This window comes from Passer montanus, unplaced genomic scaffold (genome assembly GCF_014805655.1).
Source record: "Passer montanus isolate IOZ18808 unplaced genomic scaffold, ASM1480565v1 scaffold31, whole genome shotgun sequence".
NCBI lineage: Eukaryota > Metazoa > Chordata > Aves > Passeriformes > Passeridae > Passer > Passer montanus.
Genome location: NW_024367819.1, coordinates 8,555,184 through 8,570,977, shown reverse-complemented (window position 1 = coordinate 8,570,977; position 15,794 = coordinate 8,555,184). Strand labels below are relative to the sequence as shown.

Genomic DNA, 15,794 nt, shown 5'->3' with positions numbered 1-15,794 from the left:
CAGTCAGAGTCAGAAGATGAAATATTAATCCATGCTTTCGTGACATTCAGTCTGGATTACAGTAATTCCCTGTCTGCAGGTCTCCCAAGGCCACCTCCTACAAAACACAGTTTGTACAGCAGCCAGCCGTGGGATTTAACCACTGCAGACAATCAGCCCACCTCCCAGCCTCCAAACCTGGGGCTTGTCTGGAGACCTCTCTTCCTTCTTTATCTCCAGGTATGCTCTTCAATTGCCAGATGCAGATCACATTCATAACTGCGGCTATTTTTAGTCACTAGAAAAAAATCCCAGCTTCAGGTTGTGTCAAATTAAAAAAAAAAAAAAAAAAGTGTAAAAGCTATAAATACGATAGGAAGATTCTAAAAATATGATAGACTATGACTGTGGCTCTTTCACTCCTAAGCCCATCATCCCAGGACACAGAATATATGTCAGATGGGTCACTCTTCTTTTAGGGCATTGAATGGCATTTCCTCAGGGTGAGAATTAGTTAAATTGGAAAAGCAACAAAATGAGGCCATAGTGAAGAGCTGAGTGTTATACACCAGTCAGCTCAGATCTGACCAAAGTAAAGAGAATGTGAGGTTGAGTGAGAAAAAGAAATCCACCACCACAAAGGGATATAGCTGAAGAAAACAGGGAAGAAAACAAGTTAAAGCCAAGCTCACCATCTGGGATTTCCATAAGCATCAAGATGCAGCTGTTCCTATGCTGGCATGTGTTGGATCAAGTGCAGGGCTTGTACTTGTTTATTTCCTGTGTGCCTCAGTCTACCCCTCAACTGAAGGTAAATATTTCCTTCAATACCAAGTTAATTCATAAGGTCAGCTCTTGGTTATCAGGTAGTGAGGGAAAAGGACGGATGGGAAAATCCACGGAAAAAAAACCATGTAACAAAAACTATGTCAGTCAAGCAAAGCAAGGATGTGTCATCTCTTGCCTTTGGAAAAGCACAAAAATTCTTCAGAGATGGCAGAAGCAGCTGTGACAGCAGTGGCCAGAGTGGAGCCTGTGGCAATCCCAGTGGCGGTGTTCAGATGTGAGGTGATGGTGAGGCTGGACACATCCAGGGCACAGATCATCAGCTGCTCATGGCTGCAGAGTGGCTGAGCCCACACAGCCTCTGAAGACAAAGAAGGGCAAGAGTGCTCATGCATTCCTACAGTACAGATATATAACATTAAAGGTGCCCTTCCTCAAAACACATTTGAAAAGTATACTTCCCTCTGAGTCACAGGAAGCTACAGTGCCCTTGGCCTGTTTTTCCTGCCAAGTGATTTCCTTAGGTAAATGAGTATTTGCTGTATAGGAAAGCCTAGCCTAAAAGGCAAGACTAAGGAAGTTTTGCATCAGATACCACCATCATGTCCTACTTTGCTGAAGAATTCCAGCTTTTGAAGATTCCAGTGGGCTATTTAAGAGATTTATGAAGTTATGAAAGCAAAAGTCAGGTCCATGCAGTTTAAATGCCATAAAATCCCTGTGTTGCCATCTCCCATTAGCTGGGTTTTTCTTAAAGCCTTGTGCCAGCTGAGAAGGCACATCCGAGAATGACACTTAGGGGGAATTTAAATGAACCCAGGGCAGGGGAAAAAAAGGAGGGAGAGGTGGCAGCAGCAGCCCAGCAGCAGCAGCAGTAAGTCAAACAAAGCCAAGATCTAATTTAACAGTGATCATCCCTCACACATTTATTTAAAAATCACATTAATGTATGGACATGAATCTTCCTACAGAATTGTGGGTTTACACTCACCCAAAGGAGCCTTTGGAGTCCTAGACCCATGGAAGAGTGAAGAAATCCTTGTGGCCTGAAGGTCTGCCCCTCAAGCCAAAGAAGGCAACACTGCTCACATTTTCAGAGTAGTGTCAAGAAAACCACAGTGGTGGGAAGGAGTCGAAATGAGAATTTTTGATTCCCAGGCTACACCCAGACCTCTGCAGGAAGGTCTCCACTGCAAAAAGGTCTATACCTGTGAAATATTTTGAGAGTACTCATACCTTTCCTAGGATTCCTTGCAAAGTGTTTCTGCTAATTTCAATTTTATCCACATCTTTCATTTGAGAAAATATCTACTGAGTTGAGCAGTGAATGCTGGGATGCTGGCAGGGTATGTAGCTATTTAAGGGCTTTATCACATCTGTTTTCACAGGCAAACCCTATTAAATTGTAACAATAAACCACATAGATTTTACTAGTAAGCAATCAATTTCCATGAAAGATAACAAAAGCTTTCACTGAAATGGGCTAGAAATCCAAATCCCTTAAAATCTGAGTCCGTATTATAAGCACCAGGCTGTAGGCACTGCAGTAAACACTGCTTATTGCGTGCTCAGGGTGTGTTTTCTTAGGTTAAGCATCACCAGCAGATGCAGTCCCATGTGATGGGGTAACCCCACACACTTTATGCCTGCTGCAAACTCCAAACATATCCACTGGTCCAGAACAAAACACTCTTTTTGCCCTCTCTTCCAGCAGCTGCTCAGGGCACAACAAGATCCCACAGACTCTCCTGGTGGCTGGACGCCTCTGGTCCCCAGAAATGCCTCATGGGCTGGGACTCTCTGGGGTGCCTGGCCCCCAAAGATCGTGCAAGGCAGTGTCCTGAGAAGTGGCCCTGGCAGTGGCCCTCCAAGCTCCCACATCAATAACCCTTGGGGGTAAAGCTCAGAGACCCTCACCAAGGAAGGGTACAGAGACCACACTCTGGTCTTCCATGGCAGCCCCTGGCTAAGACCAAAGGCTGTCTACTGCATCATCCAGAGAACTGACAGGGACAGAACAACACAAGGAGGCTCACCTCTAATAAAAAAGGATCTTGAGAACTCTTAAAAATGCTTTCTAATACTGCGTAACACCTTTTAGGCTTTGTTGATGCTCCAAGGCATCAACATTTCCAAGGTGCATTTCTAAAAAGGCTCTAGCATTTTCCTCTCAAAATATCAAGGTTAGAAGAGCTCAGCTGCTGTAGCCTGACACTATTATTTTTCATTAATATCTTCTCCAAATTCTGTTAATTGGCTAAACCATCCCTCAGTGAATCTACAGAAAAGGCCCACCTGATGCTCAGCATCCACTGGCAGTTTTAGGGAGTGAAGATCCAAGCTCAGCTTGAGTTCTCTCCCCTGGATGCTCTCCCAGCCGCTGCTTTTAGTCACCTCCTGAGTAAGTTCCTGAATCTACAGAAAAGGCCCACCTGATGCTCAGCATCCACTGGCAGTTTTAGGGAGTGAAGATCCAAGCTCAGCTTGAGTTCTCTCCCCTGGATGCACTCCCAGTCACTGCTTTTAGTCACCTCCCCACACCTGAGTACACCTCGAAGCAGTCTAGTGCACCACAAAGCAGTACCAGTTACATCAAAGTTAATCTGTGGCTTTGTAAGGCACAGGCAGGAGCAGGACCATGAAGTGTTGTGACAGCCCGTCCTTGAGAGTGGCAGCACCGGGGAGCGAGAGGCCAGCAGATGACACCACTGCCTCTCGGTGACTCCAGGCACACAGGGATTGAAGATTTCACTTTAAGAAGCATTTCTGTTAAGTTTGCAGAATAAAAACAAATTCACCTCTCCTTTTACACTTGAAGAGCTTCTGCTGAACAGCTGATGAAAGGCAAAAAGGCATCAGCTCTATGGTTATAAATGCTAGCAAATATGGCTGAAAAAAATATACAGAGCTCATATTCAGTCTTTGTAGCTTGTATTACCTATTAGAACTATAATGCTGACAAAGTGATGTTCTCCATTTACATTGGCCCTAGCATTTCACCTTGAGCACAAATGCTAAGCTCTCAAAATGGAGTGCTCAAGATGAGTATGAAGGTGCCATCGTTACTCAGCCACCTTTCAGAGTATTCATACTGGGTCACTAATGCTGTTTAGAATTGTTTCTCAGGGTAATTGGTACAGCTCTTCTGACTCAAGTGCTGTGCTTTAATCTTTTCACTCAGCCACAGAAATATTTATATTTTCAGAACATAAAGCACAATAAATCAAGAGTGAAGTTCTTGTTTGATTCTGACTATTGAAAGCATTTCAATAGCACCTGCAGGCTGAGCTGACATCTTGCCAGTTGTTTTGCAATCTTTTTTGATTATAGGCAAAGCAACAGGTAAGTAAAAGAGAAACTGCAGAGCAGTAACCCTGGGACTGATTTATAAATAAAAAAAAGGATATAATTTTTTAAATATACATTTATATATAATGTTTATATCATTCCTCAAAAAGGGGCTGTGGTTGTGCTTATGCTTGTTTCTGCTGAAACAGACTCTACACTTGTTTACTAGTAAACAAAAAATTAGGATCTTTTTCCCTTAGTTATTAAAATCAGGTATACTGAATTATACAACATGTCTATGTTTAGATGTACATGTACACCTGTGTGTTACAACAGTGATTCCCTCCTCCCTTCTATCTCATAAGCTAATTTACTCTGAACCATTTGGTTCAACTGTTTTCAAAAGAACTCATATAATCTTTTCCTCTAAACTTGCTGTTCCAGCAAGGAGCACTGCACAGACCTGTGCTCCTTCTTCCAAGGAGCTCTGTTGAATTCCAGTCCCTATTTTTGAAATCACAGGGCCTACAAAACGACAGTCTAGGGTCATATTTTGCATGACAAATTTTATTTCATGCCCTGAAGCCAGAGCTTCACAACACATTTGTGAATCAGGAAAAAGCCGAGAAATCAATGTTTAAAAAGTGGCTTAGCAGTGACCAAGCTGCAGAATTGAAGATGGGACACAGCCCTGTAACACCAGTATTCCCCTGCAGAACTTCACAAATACAACTCACAAAAAGGAAAGGATCTGCCCACAAGTCTTCTCCAGCACTTTTTAGGTTGATAGAAAAGTGTTAGTTACAGTGTTTGAAAAGAGGGATCTTTGGAGGTCTCCACCTCACGTAAAATACCTAGTCTGATTCTCCAGTCCTGCAAAATAAATCTGAACTTACCTTAATTCCTTGGAGAGTATCACTGAAGTTAATGGGACTATAAACACAAAGTAGAAATCCTCTAAAAGAAGAGTGGCCTCCTATTCCATCTAAAAGATGGAATAGGAAAATAACCTGTCTTGAAGGAACCTACACTTGTAGGAATCCTAAATCTCCCAGGGGAGATCTGCTTAGATGACATTGGTAACATTTTCCATACTTTTTAATGTACAGATTCTGCCTTTTATGATTCGTTTTTATCCTGCACCCACTAACAAAGTCATTCCTGTTGTTAGGGACCAGCCATCAGAGAGTGACACACAGTACACCACGACAGCCAGGAACAAAACCAGGAGTATAAACAAACTAAACATGCATTTAGGGGAGAGGAATATTATGGGTCATGATAAATAGTCAGATCAAGCTCAGTGCTTTCTTTAAATATTTACCTTAGCCACTACTGGCTGGTGGTGAGCCAGTCATCAGCATGCAAAGCACAGCTCTAACACTGTGAAGTTTTCAGTGTGGATGTTGTAGGAGCTCTTTGGGGCCACAAAAAGCAAAATCTTAACCAAGATCCTCATAACAAGCTCAGTTGACAGGCTTATTTAAGGCTTCAGCCTTTCATTCCAAACCCCTCCAGCTGTCACAACTGTCACATCAGCAGCAGGCTAATGTTTATTATGTTCTGGGTAATAAATCAGGCCCTAAAAGGAGAATTCTTGCATTTGCTATCCATTATCTCTTGTCCAGAGGGAAGGAATTAGCTTCTGATGCGGGTCTTTTTTATTAGCAACTCAGATGTAACACTAGCTACACACCAAAAGGATGTTAAAGGTGTTCACCCAAACTGCATGTTCCAAAGAATCTGATCTCCCATTGTTTAATACCTTTGGGATGAATGAAATCTTACATCCTAGTTTTTAAAACTGACTGTTCTCTTATTGTAGGGACATACACACACACACACACACATGAATATTAATTAGGTCTCAGTTCAACTGAGTATGTCTTAGTTCTACATCCTATATCCACATACATGCTGCCTTTTGCAGTGAAGAGAGATAACATATATTTCTTTATGCTTAACCTTGGAGGTTAGAAGAACCAGAATTTATTAATATGTATTTGCATTTGCAGATTTCCCTCATCCAAAGGCCTCTTCCATGCAAAAAGATTCAAGGACATGTAGATTTAAGAATCAAAGAATTGTCCTCTCAGTATGTAATTAGGCATGGGGAATTGAGGTCACTGAGCAGCACAAGAAATGGCCAGTGTACAGTTCTGAAACAATATGACAGCTCTGCTTCTTTTCTCTTATCATCCTCTAACAACAGCTTTACAGAGCACAACTGAATCCACTTCTATGCTGATCCATTTACTGTTCTACTTTTAATATTTAAGGCTTTACTTCTCTAATCACAGCTCCTGTTCACCGTTGATTTAAATACACCAGAAAGTAAAATTAAGTGTGCAACATTCCACTGGCATGTGCCCCAGTCTGGTGGTCTTCAAGAGACAAAGCCAGATGACTTTATCTTCCTCAGAGATACCATATGAAAAATTAAATATAGCTTAAGATGAGGTGCACATCTCATCTGAGAAATAAGGCTTAGAAAAAAGTTGTTTTTTTTTAAATACCAAGTGAAGTTTTCAGTTAAATACATTAGGTTCACAAGTAAGAATAAAACAAGGAAAAAGATGATGCCTCTCTTCCTTCAGACTCAAACACTGACACACTTGGTGCAAGTTTACTCCAAAAGGCATTGAAAATGTGGTTTCAGTCACATCTGAAGCATGAGAAGATATTTGTCATTTCAGCTGCTGTCAGCATACAGAAATAAGTGGCTAACTCTTGCTTTTCATTTTAACTAACTCCACTGTTCTATATTTTAAAAGGCACTTCTGGCTTAAGAGAGAAGCCAACTGGGCTCTGTTGTGACCCTGAGATTAACTCAGTTGGCCAGAGCATGGTGCTAACACCAGGGCTGTGGGTCCCATCCCCCAGGGGCCATTCACTTAATTGGACTCGCTGGATCCTTGTGAGTCCCTTCCAACTCAGAGCATTCTGTGACTTGGAAACATTGCTGTGCTCTCCAGTTCACTCACTCCTCGGTGTGTAACAAAGTGATGTCACTATCCACCTTGACCTGGTATCAGATTGACACCTGAGCAGCGAGTACACATGGCTCCTAAGAGCCCATTTCACACACCTGCATAACCTGCCACTTGATTCTCTGCCAGAAGGGAGAATAAAGACCATTATGCTAAGCCAGCTTTAGTCAGGACAATGTGAGACTATACTGAAGGTAACACCATGGTACCTTGCTGACACTGATGTGAGCTGCAGTGTCATTAGCAGCTAACCAATTTTCATAACCCTTAAATCACTGTGGATTACTAATGCTTTTCTTTTCCTAAAGCTACGAGTGACCTATAGAATGCCAGGCACTCACGTTTTCTAAAAATACATCCAATGTAAGCTGGACAGCAGAGATTATGTTACAGGCCTTCTTTCAAGGTCACTTGCAAGATCTATGCATGCCATGGCTTTAGTATCCTTAAATTCAGTTTTGTCATTGACAGCATTCTGTGTTTTGCAAAAAATCATCAGCAATCATGCATGCCTGTGAGCTCCAAACAGTCATAAACTACATTCCCAGAAAGGAATATAATATTCTTTTTCTCACCTCTGATCAGAATTCTGAAGGGAAGGAAAACAGTCATTGCAATAGAAATTACTGCTTTGTTCACAGAGTGCTTTGTCAAATACAATGCACTCCACCTCTCCTCTCAGGCCTCATATCTGAATGCTAGTGCTTCCATTTCATGATTCAAGGAATAGTATACACTACCTGCAGTCTTTTCTCTGATAGGGGATGAAGAAAATCAATAAAGGCATATTCTTGAAGGAGACCCAAAACCACAGGGACAAACAAAATACAAACCTCCACCTTCTTAAGAAACTGCCTTTACTAATTCCATATAATAGGATCATGCACAGCACTTACCAAAGGTTACAGCTACAATGCTGTTTTATTATACCCATCTGCTGAAGAAACCCCATGATTTACTGCTGCAGATTTGACTCGGTTTCTTCTTGAGCCAGCCAGTCATTAAGACCTGCATCCCTCTGCATCCTTATATAGCAGGTAACATTAGCTGTAACCTGCTATGTTTAAATGTCTTTATCTGTGAGAGGTTTGTGTGCAAAGAATGTAAATTAAAACAGAGATTTGTCTCAATTCTTTACATCATTGCAGCCTCTGACCAGCAACATATCCCCCTGTTGACTTAAATATAATTCTAAACTTAATATACCCAAATCTGAAGTGGACACAAGAAGTGTCTTATGAAGCCCACACCTCCCTCCCCTATGAAGATGGCAAGTATTCAGAGTTAAGTTATTCCAAAGGGATACAAACGTAGGTCCATTTGTTCCCTTCACCTTTGTATGGAAAACTGCTGGGAGTATTTTCATTAAACAGCCAGGAGCATACAGTGATCACACTACTTTGGAAAGAAGTACAAGACTTTTGTTTCAAGGCATTCAGTGACAAAAGGGTAGATCATATTGTTGACATAGAAGTAAATAATTTCTAATTACTAACAACATTTGCAGTACCGCTGATAGCAAAGCCATGAAATTTGGAGTAACAATGGACAATGCAATCAACAGCATGCCCAACATCATGCCCACGTATTTTCCCAAAATGTTAATGAACGGTATCTTTTGAATAATGTAGCACGAAAAGGAGGCTGAGAGGAGACCCTATAGCTCATCACAACTACCTCTAAGGAGGATGTAGCAAGGTGGGGTTGGCCTCTTCTCCAAGGTAACAAGTGACAACATAAGAGGAAATGGGCTCAAGTTTTGCCAGGGGAGGTTTAGATTGGGTACGAGGAAAACTTTATTCACCAAAACAGTTGTCAAGCTTTAGAACAGGCTGCCCAGGGAAGTGGTTAAGTCACCACCCCAGAGGTATTTAAAAGATGTACGGATGTGGCTCTTAGGAACATGGCTTAGTGGTGGATTTGGCAGTGCTGAGTTAATGCTTGGACTTGAAGGATCTTTTCCAACGTAACCCTTTCTGTGATCATGTAAGCACAGAGTCCCAGGGCAGTGGCCATCTCCTCTGCACTGTATCACACACATGTGCTGCATCACACATTACACATGCACTAAACACGGGATGCCCAAAGTATTAGAAAGGGCTCAGAAACACTGCAGCAATTTCTCCATATTCTTCAGCAAATCACTTGTGTTATGGCCTGCATTGTGTAAACTGCAGCTTTATGAACAGCTTGCCACCTCTTCTGATTACAATACTTGCTGTTTCTGAAAGACTAGAACTTGCAAAGCAATGGAAAATGTTATATTTAGTTTCCTTTACCATCCTGGTTTATTACCAGGGTTAGATTGTCTAGCTTCACAGGGGCTGAGCGAGCATCTCCAATTTCATAGAGGAAAACAGCAACTCCCATTCTAGCTGGTAGCATCTACTTTTTATTTTACATGAGACTGGACTATTCAAAATAGCTCATCCACTGTGTCATAAAACTTCATAATAAATTTCACTATCTATAAAATGTTGATTAGTCATGCAGCAATCTGTAATAAAATCCCATAAATGCCACAAAGCTGCACCCTGCTGATTTACATTGCACTTACAGAGAAAAAAGAGCCCAATATACAACTTCATGCTTTATTGTTGCATTATTGCCACATTGACAATTACAGCAAATTTCTTTTGCAGTTATTTCAAGGTAACATCTGAACAACTCCTGTGCTTATATTCTATTGCAACATATTTTAAAAGTATCAATAACCATCAGTAAGAAATCCAGTTCACCTGTTATGATTATTTTGGAAAAGGTAATGCTTTGGTAAGGACATCTATGTATAAACATGGATATCTCCCAACAATATATAGCTTTCATGCAGAGACATTTTCTAATCATATATGAATTTCTGCGCTCTAAAAGCCACTAAAGCTATCTTAAGAGCCACACTTCATTGTACAAACTTACATATGTATCTAAGTAATCAAAGACCAAAATCAGGTATTGTCTATATATGCTGTATATATTGCATTAATAACCAGGAGCAGTAGTTTGCAATTGGAAAGCATCCATGCTCCTAACTTTTACTGTCAGAACGGAGATGTGGTGTGGCTTTCAAAACTCTTTCTACCTATTACAGGACAGGGAGCAGAGGTACCCAGCCCCACCTCACTGTGCCTCCACACTGAGGTTTAGTTTTCCACTGCAGTCAATGGAGCCACGAGTGACGGAGATGTGGTGTGGCTTTCAAAACTCTTTCTACCTATTACAGGACAGGGAGCAGAGGTACCCAGCCCCACCTCACTGTGTGCCTCCACACTGAGGTTATGGAGTCAAGAGTGATCCAGCTCATCCTGAAAGACTCTTCCCTTTGGTCAGTGATGCCATACCTGAGCTCTGCTGACTCCTGACTGCACCACCACTGACTACACTGACTAGACACTGCTTCAGATACAGGCACAGCAGGAGGCAGAGCTGAATCCCACCCAGCTCCCCCTCAGGCCAGCAGGTACCAGGAGTGACTGTGATGATCTGCTCCATTGATGACACCGCACACGGACAGCTCCAGCTGCACCACCAACCAACTCCTGTCCTGCGTCTGCCAGCAAATCATCTCCACCAGAGATTATTCCAGGAGGCTCACAAAGCTTCCTTTATGAGTGAGCTGCTCAGCTGTGAATCACTTGTACACTCATAAGCAGCTACAAACAAGGCCTCTGCTGCACCGACGTCAGAAACAGAAAGCAGATCTGAAAAGTTACGCATATTCTAACACAGAATTATTCTCACAAACAACACTCGTTCCTTAAGGCAAGTATGGTTTCTAATCAAATTGAAAATAAGGACTGCATATGTAGATTGTACATCCTTCCTTGGGTTTAGAATAAATATGTCCATGCATATAATTTGTAAAACATCATTTCCATTTCAAGCCTACAGAGATGGAAATGTCAGGTCCCTACCACCCACATGAAGTGAGTTGTTCCACTTGTGAAAAGGGCCGTATTTCCCATTATTTTGTTGCTGTTGTTTTAAACCAGCTACTCAGGAAATAATTATTAAATCTGCAGAATTAAAAAAAAAAATTCTAAACTTTCCTCACTGTTTTATAACCATAAATGAACTGGTAAAGCCCCAAGTGACCTTAAAATTTCACTAATTTGCCAGGTGAATGGCTGAAACATTAGCTCCCGCTTTTTTGACATCATTAGAAACTTTATAAACCTGGAGGCCACCAAAGACTGTAGTGCATTTATAGTCAGTTAAAAACAGAAGGACACTTAAAAATAGGTAGAATGTATAAAACTTTTTTCCTGGTTTTTACAGAGCTCACGTGAGTTACAGAAGGAAAATGATGATAGAGCTAAGTGATTTTGAACTGAGAAATCAAATGTTTTAATTATCTGGTAAAAATAAAATGATTGCTCTCTTTGGAAAAACTTTCTTTTTACTCCCTCATAACACCACTGTATTTCAGAGTAAGAAGATTAGGAAAAAAAAAAGATGTGCAAAAGAGATTGAATCATAAACATCTTTACTAATGGTACCTCTTAATTTCAAAAGGTGATCTCCAATTCTAAATTAAAAAAAAGAGGATTTTTGACCAGTTATTTTAAGTTCAATACGGAGGGTCATGTACTCCTTCAGCTTGTTATTGGAATGTGAAATCATTACCTCAAAAATACAGCCCCGAGTGAGATCCATGAGATTACACTCCCTCATAACACCACTGTATTTCAGAGTAAGAAGATTAGGAAAAAAAAAAGATGTGCAAAAGAGATTGAATCATAAACATCTTTACTAATGGTACCTCTTAATTTCAAAAGGTGATCTCCAATTCTAAACTAAAGAAAGAGGATTTTTGACCAACTTATTTTAAGTTCAATACGGAGGGTCATGTACTCCTTCAGCTTGTTATTGGAATGTGAAATCATTACCTCAAAAATACAGCCCCGAGATCCATGAGATTACAAATGAGCTGTCTAGAGCAGCAGTGTTCTTGTAATTCTGATTTCTCTCTCCTCTCCATTTCCACAGACCACCAGAGGGAAAAATCTCAGCAAGACTGTGCAAGTGCAAAGGGGTGTAAAGAAGACTCAGCTGGATCTCTGCCCACTTGAGAATGTATGGGGGCCTATCATCACCTCCCTGGCTGAATCCAGAGGGCACGGGGGTGTAACACTGTAGGGTACTGAAGGCTGCAAGGGTTCTACATAATCCAGACAACCACTGACTTCTGTCTCAACACACCCAACAAACTCCCTCCAGACAGTAAAGGTACCAGTACAAAAGGGCTGTTCTTCCTTACTGGCTTAGCATAAAAACTACATTAATTAAACTATCTGCTAATGTAAGGCCACAACTAAAAGTAGAAATTTTAGGCCCATTAATCATTATTCATACTGAAGTTTTTTTATCTTGGCAATAAGAAAATCTTATAAAAAAGCACCCCTGATCAGCAAATACTCAGTACAGAATTTTCCATCTAGGATAACAACTGAATAATGTCTTCATTCTTATTAACCCTTGAGAATTAAAGTAAAAGAAACAGCATATCATTTTAGGTGTCAATTTTACAGATTTGACAGTGTGAATACTAAAGGGGTTTTGTCTTCTCTTGAAAACATCCACTGAGAGCAGGCTGGCAGAGATCCTGACGGGGAGCTCACTTGCGAGGCTGGTGGATGTGCTGTTTGACGTGCTGGGGGTGAGGAAGCTTCTCCACAGAAGGATGTGGTTTCTGATGAGCCACCTGAGCTGCAGCTGGAGGGAAGTCCTTATCACCCTGTTTGAAGAACACAGCAGGAAAAGTTTAAGGAATCTTAAAAGTGTACTTTCTAGTTCAAATAGATGTAAATTCTAAAAAATGTGAAAATCAGATGAAAAATAGTCTTGAATGTTACTTTGGGGTCCCCCTCTACACATTCTATGTTTTTATTCTTATTAGCCAACTTCAAAATTTTTCTTATGCAAGCTTCACTTCTTCCAGTTACACACACTATCCAATAATATGATATCTTAATGTGACCCCAAGGGAAAAAAATAAAAATATTCCTATTTTCAGATGTGTTTGGTTTCCAAGAAGCCACTAGAAAGAACAGATTATTTTAAAACTAAGTTAAGGCAGTATGAAAAATAGCTGCACAAAAAGCCTGCTGTAGGAATCAGAGTTGTAGAATGGCCTGGCTTGGAAGCAGCCCTAAAGATCATCCAGCTCCAACACCAATGCCATGGGCAGGGATACCCTCCACTAGACCAGATTACTCAGGACTCTATCCTGAGGGATGCAGTTAAGTCACCCCAAAGCCTTCCCTTTTCCAGGCTAAACAATGCCAGTTCTTTAGGAAGAAAGCAGGGTCTAAAACTACTTATGACTCAAATCTTAGGGATGGCTGGCTTTTAAGTTTAACATGCTCTGCTCTGTTAGCTCTCAGGTGCTGCTGCTGGGCAGTCTCAGTCCAGGTGTAACCCTTATGTCACCTGTTTACCATTGCCATTTCTAGGGTCAGTCTCATGAGGCAACAAAAAGCAACAGGCAACAAATACTATCATAGAATACTAAGTGCTCAGTAACAGGGGGACAATAGCACCACAACTTCCCCCTTCAGAAAGTGGGACAAACGTATATGCCAGAAACTCTGGCAATCCACTGGCTCACAGGGCAACAACCTTACACTGTTTTGTTTTGGTTTTGTTTTAATCGGGATGTTAACTTGTTACATTTCCTATTTTTTTCTCCACTCCAACTTGCTTCCAGTGTTCAAAGATCTGTTCTCCTCACACTCAACATTTTCTGTCTTCTCTCCCCTGATGTTGCCAATTGCTCATTCCTTATGGGCTAAGGAAAATGGCATTCAGCTCACTCTTTCCTGTGGGATCAGACACAAGCATAGCATCTTACAGTAAACCACACTACAACCCCCAGTGATGTAAGGTAACCACCACATGGAGCCATGACAAAAACCCGGCCACAATGCACGAATTACTGATCACATGATTAATGGCCACTTAATACTAAGGATTTACAGGTCCTGCTCTTAAAGTCCAGGGAATAACACCCTAAATCCCAAGCACCTCAAGGCACATATGGCAGCTGAAACACACTATCTTCAAGCATGTAACCTTACATGCAGGAGGGTTGCCCCTCATCACAGATCAAGCTACAGCAGCAGTTTAATATGCAGCCACTTCCAAAGGAAATGAATACAGTAATATCTAGCTTAGATATAAAAAGATAATCCAATAAACTTAAAGTGCTAAAATTCAAAGAAAAACAGTGGAAATAATTTCAATGAATAATTTCAATTTCACACAAACCCAGAAAGAATGCTCAAAGGGCCTTACACGAATATAGAAAACACAAAGCCTCCTCTCACAAAAGAGGAAAGGGTATGAAAAAGATTAATTTTGCTCTGATTGGAGGTAATTCTGAAAAGCTTACAGTAATTTCACTATGACTGAAAGAAATTTACTGATAATCTTACCCTAGCAATGACACCGGAGATGAACACTGCTGGCTTAGGTGGGCTGAAAAAAATAAGAGAGATTATTTGTATCAGTTATTTAGAAGGTAAAAATGAACAGGAAATCACATATACAACACAAAAAAAATGTGGCATATTTGGAAACTGATTAATGTTTCAAATAGACAACACAGATTTCCTCTTCAAATGACTATTGCCTTAGCAGTACCTACTGCAGCCAAAATCAGACCTGTAGGTTATGGCTGCTGTTACTTCACATTGATTGTGACAGCAGTAAGAGGCTAGTCCAACATTACTGCTTCTTAAAGCAGTCTTTGTTTGCATTGGTTTCTTAATCCTCAAATTTTATATATAAATTGCCAGCAGTACTTTAGACTTGGTGTATTTGTATTGCACAATGAAAACTGCAGCTGGACTAAAGTCACTGCTGTGTTAGAGAATAAAATAAATTTCAAGTTTACATCTGTCAATCAAATGAATGAGGATGCTGAGCCTCAGAAAGAGCAACACACTGTACTTTAAATCACAGATTTTCAAGCAGGTAGTCTACTCTATTACAAGAAAAAGAAACATGTCTGTAATCAAACAAACATTAAAAAACATAAAGCAAAGCCTTTCCTGGTTTCTCATTTGCAGACCCTCCATCCACACAACAGGAACAGACTCTCCACAGCCAGAGCTCTCTGTATCTTGCTCAGCATGAGTCACTGGTTTCCCTGGGTCACTGTTCTCCTGAGCTGAGCACCTTTACCTGGAGCCACAGCACAGCCATGTCCAACTGCTCGCCCTGCTGGCACTGCCAGTGTCTGAACTACAGACACGCAGCAACCTCAGTGCCTCTGGGCAAGTAAAACCACACATGCCTGGAGTCTGCAGAAGGGCTGGGACCTGGAGCTCCAGAAAATCTCCACAACAGGGGTAACTCTCCTGTAAGAAAACCACGTAGCCTGAGGCACTGCAGAGGGAAGCAGAGTGGGGAGCTGAAGGTGTTCCTCCTCCTGAGAACATCTGTGGGACTCAGAGCAGGTCCATTAACCTGGACCACAAGAAGGGTTCTACCCTGAGATGTTACAGCTCACAAGGCTGGAATAACACAAAGCATACACAAATCAAATGACTTATTAGAGGAATGATAGTGATTACTATGATGCACTTTACAACTACAGCTTGTAAAGATTTATTAACATGATGTTGTGTGAAGTTAAGATAAGCAGCACAGTATTAGACTTGTTATAATGAACTCATAAATACTGCCTGAGCCCTGTTTAAGTCAAAAGATTTATTAACATGATGTTGTGTGAAGTTAAGATAACAAGCA

The 15,794-nt window shown here is 41.0% G+C and overlaps 1 protein-coding gene and 1 long non-coding RNA gene across 2 annotated transcripts in view; both read right to left on the bottom strand.

Annotated features, from left to right (window-relative positions):
* Positions 1–9,620: 9,620 nt before the first annotated feature.
* On the bottom strand, positions 9,621–11,689 carry LOC120504923. The gene is made up of 2 exons (XR_005628143.1): positions 10,255–11,689; positions 9,621–10,122 (listed from the first exon to the last, which is right to left on the bottom strand). It is a non-coding gene; the product is annotated as an uncharacterized LOC120504923 (long non-coding RNA).
* A 52-nt stretch (positions 11,690–11,741) lies between these two features.
* Positions 11,742–15,794, bottom strand: part of LOC120504922 (death associated protein) — a 51,704-nt gene continuing 47,651 nt past the window's right edge. Inside the window, exons 3-4 of the mRNA XM_039714874.1 lie at positions 14,477–14,519; positions 11,742–12,777 (exon numbers count right to left, since the gene is read on the bottom strand). Of these exons, the coding sequence (XP_039570808.1) occupies positions 12,658–12,777; positions 14,477–14,519 (163 nt within the window). The 3' untranslated portion in view covers positions 11,742–12,657. The remainder of the gene's footprint in view (positions 12,778–14,476; positions 14,520–15,794) is intronic.